The 14,969-nt window shown below is 60.6% G+C and overlaps 1 protein-coding gene across 1 annotated transcript in view; it reads left to right on the top strand.

Moving 5' to 3' along the window:
- Positions 1-10,974, top strand: part of GLI2 (GLI family zinc finger 2) — a 207,363-nt gene extending 196,389 nt beyond the window's left edge. The window contains exons 11-14 of the mRNA XM_045575414.1: positions 1,738-1,902; positions 3,604-3,885; positions 5,280-5,616; positions 6,993-10,974. Of these exons, the coding sequence (XP_045431370.1) occupies positions 1,738-1,902; positions 3,604-3,885; positions 5,280-5,616; positions 6,993-9,418 (3,210 nt within the window). The 3' untranslated portion in view covers positions 9,419-10,974. The remainder of the gene's footprint in view (positions 1-1,737; positions 1,903-3,603; positions 3,886-5,279; positions 5,617-6,992) is intronic.
- The last annotated feature ends 3,995 nt before the right edge of the window (positions 10,975-14,969 follow it).

A 14,969-nucleotide genomic window follows, 5' to 3' on the forward strand; every position in this document is an offset into this window, starting at 1 on the left:
GTGTTTCCCTAATGACTGATGAAATTGATTGTCTGCTTGTGTGCTTACTGGCCTCTTAATATATATATTTTTTTGAAGAAATGTCTACTCAAATATTTTGCCCACTTGTAAATTATTTGTCTTTTTATTGCTGGATTGAAGTAGTTCTCCTAGACCTTACTGGTTAGCAAATATTTTCTCCCATCCTGTGGGTTTTTTTCATTTTCTTGATAGTTTCCTTTAAAGCACAAAGCTTTCAGTTTCAATGACCTCCTCTGCCCCAGCCTGTGTAAGGTTTTATAGAGCAGCTCTTCCATTTTGAGTCCCCTTTTGTAGTGTGAGGGGACAGTCCAACGCCATTCCCTCTGCAGTTGTCCCAAACCCATTTGCTGAAGAGGCTGCTCTTCCTCCTCAGCCGGCCTTCCCCCTTGCTGACAATCAGATGGCCCTGCACGTGGGAGCCCATGTCTGAACTCGCACTTCCACTCCATTGACCTCTGAGTCCTAGGCCAGTACCACTCAGTCGGATCCTCGTAGTTTTACAGCAAGTTTTGAAATTGGAAGTGTCAATCCTCCACATGAGCCCTCCCTTTGTAAGGCTGTCTTGGCTCTTCTGGGTCCTTTGTGGGAAGTTATTTTCTCAGCCATAGTCGTCCGACACGAGCCACGAGTGGCGGAAACAGATCAAAGGCCTTTGGGCCCACGTGTGCTCAGACAGCCAGAGATAAAGGGGTTTAGGAGGCAGGTTGGGGGGTGTGGGGAATGAGACAGTGCCTGCCGGTTTCCCTGTCATTCTGAGGTCAGTTTTCACAGGTGCATTGGATGCAGCTGCAGGATCCTAAGTATACACTCCTGGTCCCCCACCCTCCCTACCGCCTCGTTCCCTCCCTCCTTCCCTCCTTCCTTCCTTCCTTCCTTCCTTCCTTCCTTCCTTCCTTCCTTCCTTCCTTCCATCCCGAAGGTGTTCCTTTCGCCTTGTACTATGTACTAGGGACACAGAAACGAACAGGACCTGAAAGGAAACTGCCCCCGTGGAGCTTGTACCCTAGTGGAAAGGCCGGTCACAGGGCGATTGGGATCATGTTAAATTGTGTCCAGGAGCTTAGAGGGGGAGGGCCGTGATCACGATGAAGAATATCAGAGATGTGCTCTTGGAGGGGAGGACCTACTAGACTGAGAGGCAGTGAGCCTGTCCAGGGAGAGGGTGTGCCAGGGCCCAGCCCAGAAGAAGCTCGTGGCTCAAGGACCTGAGGAGATCGTGGTGGCCAGAGCGAGGGCGAGGCCACGAGGACTCTGCATTTTATTCTCAGCACATTTGATGCCCAGAACCGTTCCAATCAGGGAGGGCATTGGGAAACAGTTAAAAATAACATTTGGAAGAGTTTTTACTGATGGGCTCACAATGTGCTGTTGATTTTAACAAGCAGAAAACATAACTAAATAATGCTACATTCCCAATTTTGGTTTTAAAAAGAATGTATGGAGATGAACTACATCACCAGCAGAATGAGGCGTTGGGGGGTTAGCGGGTGGTCCCTGGCGGGCAGCGGCTGTCATCCCTCTGTACGTTTCAGTTCCGATTAAGTTTTCCAGAAATGCCAGGTGTCCATGTTCTAATCAGGAAGGGAAGTGATGCTGCTAAGTTCAGCTCCTGGCGGCGCTGCGGGCGGAGCAGACAGGGCTGGGCAGGGGCGTGTCTGGCCCAAGGCCCCGCGCTGGGTCCAGGGCGTCCTCGCTGACCAACCCGCCTCTTCCCAGTTCGAGGGCTGCTCCAAGGCCTACTCGCGCCTGGAGAACCTGAAGACGCACCTGCGCTCCCACACCGGGGAGAAGCCGTACGTGTGCGAGCACGAGGGCTGCAACAAGGCCTTCTCCAACGCCTCGGACCGCGCCAAGCACCAGAACCGCACCCACTCCAATGAGGTACGCCCGCCCCCAGGCCCCACAGGCACACGTCAGGGCCCTCTCCCCACTGACCTGTCAGCTCAGCACACAGGGCCGCGCAGCTGGTGAGGACAGGTCTACCCGCCTGAGCTGCCAGTCCCGCTGGGCCTGTGAGGGGCACAGGGCAGCCTTGGCCTCTCCCTGGCGGGGCTGAGAGCCGGGGAGGAAAGTGGCGGGGGCCCATGGGGTCCGCTCTGCCTACCTCCCAGGCCCTGCCCGGCCGGTCAGTGCTGTCAGTCAGGGAGACTCCGGAAAGAACATTTCTAAAGGCTTAGATACATTTTAGAAATATATACTTTTATTGACTTTAGAGAGGAAGGGAGAGGGAAAGAGATAGAAACAGAGAATTATTGATTGGTTGCTTCTTGCACAACCCCTACTGGGGGTGGAGCCCACAACCCGAGCATGTGCCCTGACCGGGAATTGAATTTGGGACTCTTCAGTCTACTGGCCAACGCTCTATCCACTGAGCCAAACCAGCTAGGGCTTAGATATTGTACATTTTGAACCCAAAGGGACTTGCTCCAATGCTTGTAAGAAGTTAGAAGTCTTCCCAGGAGTATCTGAACCCCTCAGTCTCTACAGATGAGCTGGCCTGGAAGAGAGGTGTGTGCCTGTGTGTGACTGTGTGCCTGTGTATATGTGTGTGTGAATATTGGTATGTATTAGGTGTGGTTGTACATGTGTATGCATTACATGCGGCTGTTGTGAATTTGTAAGCATGTACACATGTGGGTATGCTTTATATGTAGATGTGCATGTAGATGTGTTTGTAAGCATGTGTACTCATGCATGAATATGTGTGTCCATGCACTGACTGTGTGCCTGCATGTAGACATGTGTGTGCGCATATAAATGTGCATGTATGTATGTGGGTGTAGAGCATGCATATATATGAGCACAGAACTGAGGTTCAGAAACCCTAGGTTTTGCCGGGACCGGTTTGGCTCAGTGGATAGAGCGTCGGCCTGTGGACTGAAAGGTCCTGGGTTTGATTCCAGTCAAGGGCATGTACCTTGGTTGCGGGCACATCCCCAGTAGGGGGTGTGCAAGAGGCAGCTGATCGATGATTCTCTCTCATCGATGTTTCTAACTCTCTGTCCCTCTCAATTCCTCTCTGTGTAAAATCAATAAAATATATTTTTTTTAAAAAAGAGGCAGCTAATCAATGATTCTCTCTCACCGATGTTTCTAACTCTCTATCCCTCTCTCTTCCTCTCTGAAAAATCAATAAAATATATTTAAAAAAAAAAAAAAAGAAAGAAACCCTAGGTTTTCATCCCATTCCTGGGCCAGCTCCTCTGGCTCTGAGCCGACTCCCTCAGAGAGCCTGGGTCTGGTGCTGCCTCACAGGCACAGGAAAGGGTCACCCTCCCTGCTGATGTCAGAAGCCCCCAAGCCCTGGCCGGGGCGGTGCAATGGTCACGAGGCCCTGTCCCCTCCCTCCAGCCTCTGATCTCTGCCCCCAGCTGGCGGCGGGCTCCCTGGGCCACAGGCTCACCTGCTGGAAACGGTGCGCACAGGGGCAGGGCAGGCCCTCCCATCCCAGTGGCCTGGCTGCTCACAGGTGGCACGCCTCCCGGGGTGGCAGCCAGTCCCTGCCGAAGGAGGTGGCATGGCTTCCAGAGGGGAGGGCCCCTTCCGAGTGCCCGTCCGTCACGCCGCCCGCTTCTCTCCCAGAAACCCTACATCTGCAAGATCCCGGGCTGCACCAAGCGCTACACGGACCCCAGCTCTCTGCGGAAGCACGTGAAAACCGTGCACGGCCCCGACGCCCACGTCACCAAGAAGCAGCGCAACGACGTGCACCTCCGCGCCCTGCTGCTCAAGGAGAACGGGGACCCCGAGGCCGGCCCCGAGCCTGGCGGCCGGCGCGCGGAGGAGAGCGCCGAGGCCAGCAGCGCCGGCCAGTCCGCGGAGGACTGCCTGCACATCAGGGCCATCAAGACCGAGAGCTCCGGGGTAAGCAGAGCGGGGCAGTGGAGGCCCCGTCCCCCAGGAGCCCCGCCCCGCAGGCCAGGCCCATCCAGAGCACCGCCCGGGGTCCAAGGCCCCTGCAGCTGTGGGCCCTCCCAGGCCCCCTCTCTGAGCACCCCACGTTGTGCCTCCTCTCTCCTGCTCCACTGTCCTCCCTTCACCACCGTGGGCCTCACAGGAGCTCTGTGGCAGGTCCCGTGGTACTGGCAGGCTGTGGGCAACAGGAACGCCTGCCCCACGTGGCCAGTCTGCAGGGGCGGTGTGGCCCCGGGTCTGCCTTCTCACCAGCACCAGAGCCGCCTCGGGCTCCTGCCCTCTGTCCTGTCTGCATCCTCACCCCTCTGGCCTCCGCTCCTTTTGTTCTAACTACCTGTTCTTTGTCTCCACCTCTTTCCCCCGACTGTACCTCCCCCAAGGATAGACGTTACTGAGGTGAGCGAGAAGGGGAGGGGTGGGCGGGCTGGCATGAGTGAGGGTGGCTGGGGTCCCGTCCAGGGGAAGGTGGGTTCGGATAGGTTGGCGGCAGGTAGGACCATTGGGACAGGCAAGGCTGGCAGCAGGAGTCAAGCTGCCAGGCCCAGGAGCAAGCAGTGCAGACCTCTCCCGCAGGAGGGACGGGCAGAGCAGAGGTGTGGGTTAGGGCTGCAGCGGACAGGACTGACCTCAGAAGGTGCTGAGTGAGGTGAGGAACATGGTGCCTGGACAGGATGGAGCTTTGCAGCTTCCCAAAGAAGAGTCTGGCATTTGGGAGCAGTCAGCCTGGCAGTGAGCCCAGAGGAGCTCCTCCAGCGCAGCCTCCCTGGGGCCGGGGTCCGGGTTCCGCGGGTTCTGCATTGTCATGGGCACGAGCTCCCAGCCCCTCTGCCCCGACCCAGAGCCAGGGCTGGTGTGATGGCACTTTGACAGTTCCCCTCCCGCCTGCCCTTTCCCTGCCTACCACGCACCCGGGGCTGCTGAGAGGGCGTCAGCAGCTTTCCTTGTCCCCTGCCTCATGGTGTACATCACGGTTGTGAATGCTCAGAACCGTTCATGTCCACCTCATGCAGCTGCGGCAGCTTCTGTGGCCACAGCTACCTGTTGCCAACTACCAGCTCCGAGAGGGGGTGGGCCGAGCACAGGGAGGGGGCAGGGGGCCGACAGTTACTGGTGTCCTCTCCATGCCTATGACTCCCTTCCACCCACCAGCTCGTCCTGAAGGCCGTTCAGGTCCATCCTGTGGTTGGGGAGGCCAAGACTGAGAGAAGAGATTATTCGAACGGTCCTCTCAGGGCAGCTTTCTTCCCGCCCTGGGGTGTGCAGGGTGCATTGTGGGTGCGGCCGTGGGCGCGGGGCCAGGCGGTCCTCACACCTCCGAGTCTGACCGCCCACGTCCTCCGCAGCTGTGTCAGGCCAGCCCAGGGGCCCAGTCATCCTGCAGCAGTGAGCCCTCTCCCTTGGGCAGTGCCCCCAACAACGACAGCGGCGTGGACATGCCAGGCACGGGGCCCGGAAGCCTGGGAGACCTGACGGCGCTGGATGACACGCCCCCGGGGCCCGACACCTCGGCCCTGGCCGCCCCGTCCGCCGGCGGCCTGCAGCTGCGCCAGCACATGACCGCCATGCACCGGCTAGAGCAGCTCAAGAAGGAGAAGCTCAAGTCGCTTAAAGATTCCTGCTCGTGGGCCGGGCCAGCTCCACACCCCCGGACCCCCAAGCTGCCTCCCCTCCCGGGAAGCGGTGAGTGGAGGTCCTGGCGTGGGTTTGGGGGGAGGGAATGGGGGATAGAGCCTGGGGTAGCACCCACCAGGTTCATGCCCATCAAGCGCTATGTGCCCTCTCACTGGCCGCAGTAGGATGGCTCTTACCAGCCCATTGCACAGACCAGGAAACTGAGGCTCAGCGAGATGAAAGGGCCTCACTTAAACCAATGGCAGAGCTGAGACAGCCAGGCTGAGTGGCTGCCACACCCAGGCTCTCACCTACACCATGTTGCACCCGACAACCCCTAAAAACAGGCACACACCCCGCTCACATCCTCCTCATTCGGCCACTTACCAGGCCTCTGCTGTGGGCACCGTGGCAGAGGCCGTGGGCGGGAGCGATAGTCCCCTCCCTGTGGTCAGAAGGAGCGCTCAGTTGAAGGCCATGCCATGAGGTGCACCGTCACCCGCAGAATGGCCCAGCAGCACGGAGGCAGAGCTGTGTGGGGAGAGAGAGCCTGTCCCAGGGACCGGCAGGGAGGACTTCCTGGAGGAGGAGCCCTGTGTTCAGCCTCAGAAGGTGTTGGCCTAGCTTTGAGAAGGAAGGCGGTTTCACCAAGCACTTCTCGGGCGCTGCCCCTGTGCCAGGCAGGGCTCCAGCGCGGGCACCTACCCTCCAGCTCCCTCGGGGACTGACGGCCAGTGGACCCAGGGCTGGGCTGGGGATGTGAACGTGGGAGGATGCACCACCAGCTCTTCCCTAAGGGGGGCTTGTTGACTCGGCTGCTGAGGGAACTGCCAGCAGACAGCTTCACCTCTCCGCTTCCTAAGAGATCGCCTGGTCACTGACAGCTGACTTACCAAGGTCACCCTTCCCAGATGCCTCCACCCAGGGGCTGACATTGCCAGAGTGTGAGGGCTGTGTGAGGCCCGGAGCTCCCCGTGAGGTCTGCAAAGCCGTCGGGCCTGGCACCGCTCACTTCTCCCTGCCACCTCGCTGCCTCTCCTCCTCCCGTGGGCCTGGGTCTCGGCCCTCCCAGGCAGCCTGCTCAGTAAGCCTGTCCCAGGAGCTGACTGGCAGCCCCCCCACCGCCCCCGCCCAAGGGTGATGGCCAGGCCTCCCGGGATCTTCTCCATCGCTCAGTCCACGCGAGGTCACCGTCCACAGCTGGGAATGCAGAGCACCAGCTTGATGGGGCTCAGGGCCGGCCAGGCACTGGGAGAGCCACGTGGCATCCAGCCCTGACTCTGCTGCCACCCTCCACAATGAGGCCACGGTCACCCACCTACTGCTCCTTATGGCTTCCATCAGAAATCCCGGGCTTAGTGCCTGTCCTAGGCTCCGGGCTGCAACCTCTGCCTGGTCTCCCCGCCCCTTGCTGACCCCGCGCCGACCTCTCTCCTTCCCCACAGGCTCCATCCTGGAAAACTTCGGCTGCGGTGGGGGCGGCAGGCCCCTGGGGCTGCTGCCCAACCCGCGGCTGTCGGAGCTGTCCGCCGGCGAGGGGACGGTGCTGGGCCACCTGCAGGAGCGCCGCGACAGCTCGGCCAGCACCGTCAGCTCGGCCTACACCGTGAGCCGCCGCTCCTCCGGCATCTCCCCCTACTTCTCCAGCCGGCGCTCCAGCGAGGCCTCGGGCCTGGGCGCCGGCCGCCCGCCCCAGGCCAGCTCCGCGGACTCCTACGACCCCATCTCCACGGACGCCTCCCGGCGCTCCAGCGAGGCCAGCCAGGGCGGGGCGGGCGCGGGGCCGCTCAGCCTGACGCCCGCGCAGCAGTACAGCCTGCGGGCCCGGTACGCGGCGGCCACGGGCGGGCCGCCCCCCACGCCGCTGCCCGGCCTGGAGCGCGGGGGCCTGCGGGCCCGGCTGGCTCTGCTGGACGCGTCGCAGCGCGTGCTGGGGCCCCGGCGAGGCAGCGGCGGGCCGGCCTACGGCCACGCGGGGCCTGCCCCCGCCTTCCCCCACGAGGCGTGCGGGGGCGGGGCGCGGCGGGCCAGCGACCCCGTGCGGCGGCCCGACGCCCCCGCTCCGCCCCGGGTGCAGCGCTTCCTCAGCGCCCACGACGTGAACCCGGGCCCGCTGCCGCCCTGCGCCGCCGACAGGCGCGGCCGCCACCCGCAGGCGCCCGCCGGCGCCGAGGGCGGCCTCGCCCACGGCACCTACTCCCCCCGGCCACCCAGCATCAGCGAGAACGTGGTGATGGAGGCCATGGCGGTGGGGGCGGACGGGGCAGGGCCTGAGGACCCCCTCCTGCTGCCCGAGGATGACCTGGTGCTGCCCGACGACGTGGTGCAGTACATCAAGGCCCACGCGGGCACCCTGGGTGACGGCACCCCGCAGGCATATCCCCCCGAGAGCTCCTGCTTCTCCGAACACCCCAAACTGCCCAGCCCGGGGCTGCACGGCCAGCGCAGGGTGGTGGCTGCGGACTCCAACATGGGCCCCTCCGCCCCTGGGCTGGGAGGCTGCCAGCAGGGCTATGGTGCCCCCTCCGGCCCGAGCAAAAGCAGCATGCCCGTGCAGTGGAATGAGGTGAGCTCTGGCACCATGGATGCCCTGAGCAGCCCGGGGAAGCCTCCACCCGTTCTGCAGGGCAACCTGGCGGTGGCACAGCAGAAGCCGGCCTTCGGCCAGTACCCGGGCTACGGCGCACAGGGCCTGCCACCGAGCCCGCGGGGTCTGGGCAGCGCACGGCCACTCCTTCCGGCCTGCGGCGGAGCCCCCTCCGGGCCCAGGGCAAATCACATGCAGCGGCTTCGGCAGGCAGGGGCCGGGGGCCAGTGTGCCAGCATGACCACCACCGCGAGCCCCCATGCCAGCTACGACCAAGGCCACCCCCAGCTGAGCGCCGGCACCGTGGGCGGAGCCCTGAATCCATTCCCCACATCCTGCAGCAGCCTGGTAGCCAAGCCCGGTCACCTGGGGCTCCCCCAGCAGATGGAAGTTGTTCCTGACCCCTCCATGATGGGTAGTAGACGCAGGGAACTCGGGGCCCCCAATGCCACCCTGGCCGGGATGGCACCACTTCATGCAGCCCAGAGCTACCCACAGAGCCATCACCTGGCAGCCCCCATGAGCCAGGAGGGCTACCACCAGGGCCCCAGCCTTCTGCCTTCCCACCAGCCTGGCTTCCTGGAGCTGCAGCAGGCTGCAGCGGGGCTGGCTGGGCCCGGCTTCGGCCCAGTGCAACCCCGGCCACCTCCTGAGCCTGGCCCTGCTGGCCGCCACCGGGGGGTACGTGCAGGGCAGCAGCTGGCCTACGCCCGGGCCGCCGGCCATGCCCTGGCTGCTGTGTCAGCCAACCAGGAGATGGCAGAGTCCGTGCCCAAGGGAGCGATGGGCACTATGTCATCCTTACCGCCTCAGCTGCCCCCACAGGACACGGGTGGAGCCCAGGACCACAACATGCTCTACTATTATGGCCAAATCCACATGTATGAACAGAACGGAGGCCTGGAGAACCACGGAGGCTGCCAGGTCATGAGGCCCCAGCTGCCGCAGCCCCAGGCCTGCCCCGAGGGTCTCCAGCCCCAGCCCTTGTCCTCGCCAGGGGTCAACCAGGTGTCCAGCACCGTGGACTCCCAGCTGCTGGAGGCCTCCCAGATCGATTTCGACGCCATCATGGATGACGGCGATCACTCGAGCTTGCTCTCGGGCGCCCTGAGCCCCAGCCTCCTCCACAGCCTCTCCCAGAGCTCCTCCCGCCTCACCACCCCCCGGAGCTCCCTGACCCTGCCCTCCGTCCCCATGGGCATCAGCAACATGGCCGTCGGGGACATGAGCTCCATGCTCACCAGCCTGGCCGAGGAAAGCAAGTTCCTCAACATGATGACCTAAGGCCGGCCCCGGTGCGGAGCGGACGCCGAGGAGCATCGTTTCCAGAGTGGGTGTCGTCCGTTTTGTCTTCTCCCGAATGAGTATTCCTAGGCCTGCAGCGGGGAGGGGGCAGTGGCTGGTCAGGCCACAGCGCTTTAAGGCGAGTTCACGTGCATCCTGGCTGGTCTTCTCGGGGGTTCCTTTGGAACACTGGGAATCCTCAGTGGGAAGGCTCCCGCCTGTGGTATTAGCGAGGAGAGGCCCACTCTGCTCGGCTTCTTCGCCCCTGTCAGAGGGGTCCCCGGCCCGGGCTTCCCAAGTACACGAGGACAAGGCAGAGGCACCACGTTTGGGTTGCAATCGGAAAGCCGTACCGGATGTTGTGAGCCAGGAAGATGAGCTTCTATTCCGATCCTGCACGAAGGAGTTGCTGGCCCCTGGAGCCCTTCCCCAAGCTGGTCACGAGGCCTCCGACGTCCCTGGTCACGGAGGAAAGGGAGTTTACCAGGCGACTCGGGGCACATCCTGGTTCAGGGTGGTAGTGCCAGCACCTCTGCCCGGCAGAGCCAGGTGCCGCCTGGCGGACAGCCACGTGTGTGGAATGGATAAAGGACGGGGGTGTTGCCAGAAAAGGGAAAGAACACACCGTGACGCTCGGGGGTGCTCAGAAGCGGCGGGCCCCTCCAGGCGTGTTCACAGTGTTCACGCATGTAAAACGTGGCCCTCCCTGAAAAGAGCACTTCCAAATACTTGGGGCCGCTGGAGCTGCTGCGGGCAGGGGTGACCGAGGGCCCACGTGTGGATGGACCTTTAGGGAGTGAGCGTGCACGGGCCCAGCCTCGGGCGCCTGGGGTAGGAGGAGTCACACATTTACCCACCTGTTTCCCCAGGGCACTGCCCGCTCACTCTCCGCCAGCCCCTGATGGCAGCCTCCGGCATGCTGCCCACTCGCCAGCAGCCCGGCACCTCTGGACCCCCTTCCTCTGTCCTCATCCGTTCCGGAGGACGATGATGTGCATGGCGTCTGGTGGGACAGGAGGGAAGGAGCTGGCTGCTGGGGCTCAGGGACATCACTGGTCTCCGTTCGGTGGGATTAGGAGCTGGTGTCAGCAGACATGCTGACATGCTGTGGGATGAGTGGTGCACCCTCCCCAGCACACCCCACCTTCCCCGTGTTGAGTTCGTGGCATCCTTGCCCAAACCAACTGCAGCACAAGGAGCTTGAGACTGACTGTGACCTGGCTTCCGGCAGGAGAGGGCCACACCTTACCTGGCCCTCTGGTCCCAAAACACCCAGGGCTTTGCTGGCTCCGAGGAAAGGCCACGTCCAAATCCCAGCCCTGGAGGGCCCGGGGCCCGGCTCTGGGGATCACTCCCTCCCTGAGGGGCTGTCCCAGCTCCCCGCCCTGGATGGAGTCTGTACAGAAGACATCACCCTGAACAGACTGTAGGCGAGGCACCCGCCCAGTTTATATCTCCACAACATTTTTAGCTTTTTCTACCTGCTATGAATTGAGATGACATGCTCAACTTGTAAATAAGTCTTTTTGTACATTAAAAAAGTAATTTTTTCATAATTTATTTTGTCTATCTGCTTCCTTCTTGACACAGTTAATGAGGCCCTGGGCAGTAAATTTGGTGCGTTTGGACAGAAATTGGGCTGTATTTTTTCTCAACAGTGTCAGAATAGACTATTTCACATTTGCCCAGAAATATTTAATGCGTGTGCATTAGCTGGCTGTGTGTGTGTGCCTCTCTGGGGTGGGGGTGGGTTAGCATGTTACAGTCAATATCTGGCTGCTCTGAATGTCTGCACTGACTTTCGGAGAGCCATTCACCCCAGCCCCAGGGGCAGCCCCACGCTCCTCACCCAGCGCCTCCTCCCTGACGGGCAGGCAGAGGGCATGGAGCTGGGTGGGGCGGGGAGAATGGGAGGCCCTCTGTGCTCTGGCTGGAAGCTGGAGCCTAGGGTACCAGCAGCAGCTGTGGGCAAAGGGGCCCGTGGGTAGCAGCCCTGAGCAGGGCTCCACCCTGGGAGGTGACCCTGGCAGGTACAAGGTGTTAACAAAAAAAAAAACATTGAAACTTGTAAAGAATTTTTGTGAGTTTATTTGAGCCCAACTGTAGACATATGCCGGGAAGCAGAACTTCAACGGATTGAGATAATGCTCTGGAGAAGGGCGGGTTACCTTTCTATATTTATACATTTCAATCAAAGGAAAGGGATGTAGGTGAGTTACATGGAATTCATTGGTGATAGATTAGGGAGGTGGGACAGAGCGAAGCGGGGAAACCTCTAGGATAGGGTGAAAGGTGAAATGATGGACATGAGCTTCTTTTACAGAGATGGATACAGGATACTCTAACGTAATTAGCAGTTGACAATTACCTTTATAACAATAACAATGAGAGAATGTCTGGAGGCCATTTGCTGTGCCCTGAGGGGTACAGGGTAAAAAGGAAGTTACAAGTTACCCAGACATCTCACAGATATGTTATTTCAGATGCAGGAAGGCAGACAGGCTCAGTAAAGAAGATCTAAGTAGATCTTTGTCAGGTAAAATATCTGGGACATGACTACCCACTATAACCTGTTAGATATTTAATTTTCAAACCATCTCTTGTGGTTATCTTAGGTCTCTGGGTTTGCAAGACTGCCCCGCAGGCCTTCCCTGAGCTTGTCAGGTTAGCATGTGGCTCTTTTCTTTGACAAAGGGGAGGCCCAGGTCTAGTAAGAGATCAGCCAACCACTGGCAGAGACAGCCACCCAGTGGGGCCAGTGACTGGGGCGTGAGGCCTGGCGTGACCTCTGACTGGGATGAGACAGCAGGGAAGAGGGCTGCGGGGCTGCGGGGGAGGGCTCTCCTGGGTGCCCCTCTTCTCCCTGAGGAAATGCACTGGGTGACACACTGGGAAGAAGCCGTGAGCCGTGGAGGGTGTTTAAACTCGGAGCCATGCTGGGGGGTGGGGGGGGAGGTATGTGGCCTGAAGAAGGTTCGCAGGTACAGGAACGTAGGAAACACCAAGGAAAGTGGGACCTAGCCCGTTTCCTTTCCGCAGAGCGTCCCCAGTCCACCCTGTCAGGGGAGCCCCACTTCCCCGGCAGCCGTTTCCTGGTGGAAAGACACAGCCAGAGTGGACCCTGGCCTCGCGCCTCCTCGGGGCTCCCCCGCTGCCTGCACACTCGGGAGGGGGACCCCGCACCCGGCCCGCCCTCTCCTCCGCCTCCTTCACAGCCCAGCTCCAGGCTCGGCACCTCTGCTTCCTGTTGAGTTTCTGGAAGCAGCTGTGCTCTGCTGAGGACCTTAGCTGCTCGGTGCTGCCTGCGGCGGGGTGAGCCGCCGCTTTAAGAAGCCCGAGGTGGCTGTTCAGTGTCCGCACCCTCCACCCACCAGGGAACGATGGCCGCCATCGTGCTGCCTGACGATGTCCACGAAGCCTTCCACCTCGGGAGCAAGACGCGTGTGTTAGCTCCTGAGCCTGGTCAGCCGAAGCGCCGGTCCTGGCTGGGCCGGGCAGGCAGCTCTGCGGGCTGCCTGGGTCTGTCTCTGTGGCTCTCGTCCTCCCCCAGGACCAGGACACCGGCTTGAGCACTGCTTTCCTGTGGCGACAGCAGAAGCAAGAAAGTGTGGGTCCTTGAAGACCAGCACACTGTCGGTTTCACCTCCTTCCTTTGGCCAAACCAAGTCATAGGGCCAGACCCATCGCCCTGATGTCAGGAAGGACACGCATCCATGGGCGTGAGGGAGAGAGCATTTCTCAGCGACAACGCGTCGTCCTCCCCATCGAAGTGTGTTGGTCCCCGTCTGTCCAGCCAGTCATCGGGGTCGGGGTCTAGTCCTGGGCTCTGCGTTCGTGCTGGACGTGGCTCTTCCTGACCCAGAGACTTAGGAACTAAAGAAGCTAACCCTGCCCTGTGCACACACCCAGCATGCAGTGGGCAGGGCTGGGGTCACTGCCATCACAGCCACTGTTCCCAGCACCCAAGTCCTGCGGGCGGAAGTGCCCGTGCCTCTACCCTGGCGAAGTGTGCCCCTGGCGATCCGCAGTCCCCTGTGCTCGACCGCTGCCCCCACTGGGAGTCATCCTTGCCGCTCCGGAAGCGGGCACCGGAAGGCCTGTCCCCTTATTCGGTGGAGAAACTCTCCCTCTTCTTGCCTGAAGGAAGCTGGGAGCCCGAGGTCCTTTCCATTGTAAAGCCTCGGTCCCCTGCACTCCACGCTCACAATGCACTCGCCCATCAGCCGCTCAGACACTGCGGCTCTTCTGCATGGCTGGTTCCAGTCACTCGGGCCAGTTCCTCTCTACATTGGTGGCGGGCGGTGCCTTCGGGCTGTGTGGGGCCACGCCCTGAGGGTTCTGAGGCACCCCGTAATCACTGAGAGGATGCCCTGTCTCCTTCCAGGGCCCTCAGACAAAGAACCTTGCAGCCCAGGGGCACATCCCTGACTCTCTGCTCAGAGCTGCGTGCCTCTGGCACGGCCTGGACTGGGTCTGGGCACCTCAGGCCTAGGCTTAACCTGAAGATCTTCCAGCTGCTGGAGGACTAGATGAGAAATAACTTCCTTTCCTAGATTCTACATGTGAATGGCGGGTTCCTTTCTGAACTCGTCTTTTACTTGAAACATTCTTGTCCTTTATGGCTTGAGGAAGCTCAAGGTCACAAGGCCTTCCCTGGAACCGCTGCCCAAGTCCATAAATGCACAGGAGCGTTTCCTCCTCCCAGATCACCATGCACAGCGCTCCTACCAAACGTTCCCCACCACATAAGGGTATCTTAGGGCCACCACTTCCCTGCCCCTTTTTAACCTTCTCTAAATCTCCTCACTGCCCAGTCGCAAATCTCTGCTACCTGTTTGAGGACTGTTTCACAGCCTCCCTGCCATTTTCTGAATGAGTTGACTGAGGCCCAGTAATGCCGCCGAAAGGAAACCACAGCAGCCAGAAGTCCTTGGTTTCGCTCAGGAATCTCAGTCTGCCGAGGGGGCCTGCCTGTGAGCGCTGAGGCAGCTCGTTCATCAGTGCCGCCTCTCCTGGCCCCTCTGATGGCGACGACACACGCACAGCAGGACGAGCAAAGCACAGGAACTCTGGAGGCCTCGGCTTGGGACAGAAAGCAAGTCACACGCCTGGGCCCCACATCAGCGAGGGGAGCACATGCTTCTAGAATTAGAGACAGGTATCTGAACAAGAGTTCCATCTAGCAGCCCGATCTAATTCCAGCTTTGGTAAGCCTGACCTTGTAGCCGCCATCTGCCTCCTGGTTCTGTATCTTAGTTGGTTCTACACCCAAAGGGGGAAGACGGGGCCCCCCATTCATTGGTGCCGTCAGCAGTGATGTGCCAAAGCCAGTTCCTACGCCTCTTCCCAAACCCCAAGTCAGAGACTTCACTTTCATTACTTGGCCTTGGTCGGCCCAATGGAGAGTTTTCATCACAGGAATCGGCAAACACTACAAACCAGGGCGTCCCCCTCTTCACCTGCCGAGAGCCTGCCGTTAGTCCTTTGCAGTGTGCCTACCACCCACTCAAACGCTGCGCATTGCCAGTAACCTCATACACCTAGAGTCTTT

The sequence above is a fragment of the Pipistrellus kuhlii genome, unplaced genomic scaffold (genome assembly GCF_014108245.1).
Source record: "Pipistrellus kuhlii isolate mPipKuh1 unplaced genomic scaffold, mPipKuh1.p scaffold_m20_p_7, whole genome shotgun sequence".
NCBI classification, from domain to species: domain Eukaryota; kingdom Metazoa; phylum Chordata; class Mammalia; order Chiroptera; family Vespertilionidae; genus Pipistrellus; species Pipistrellus kuhlii.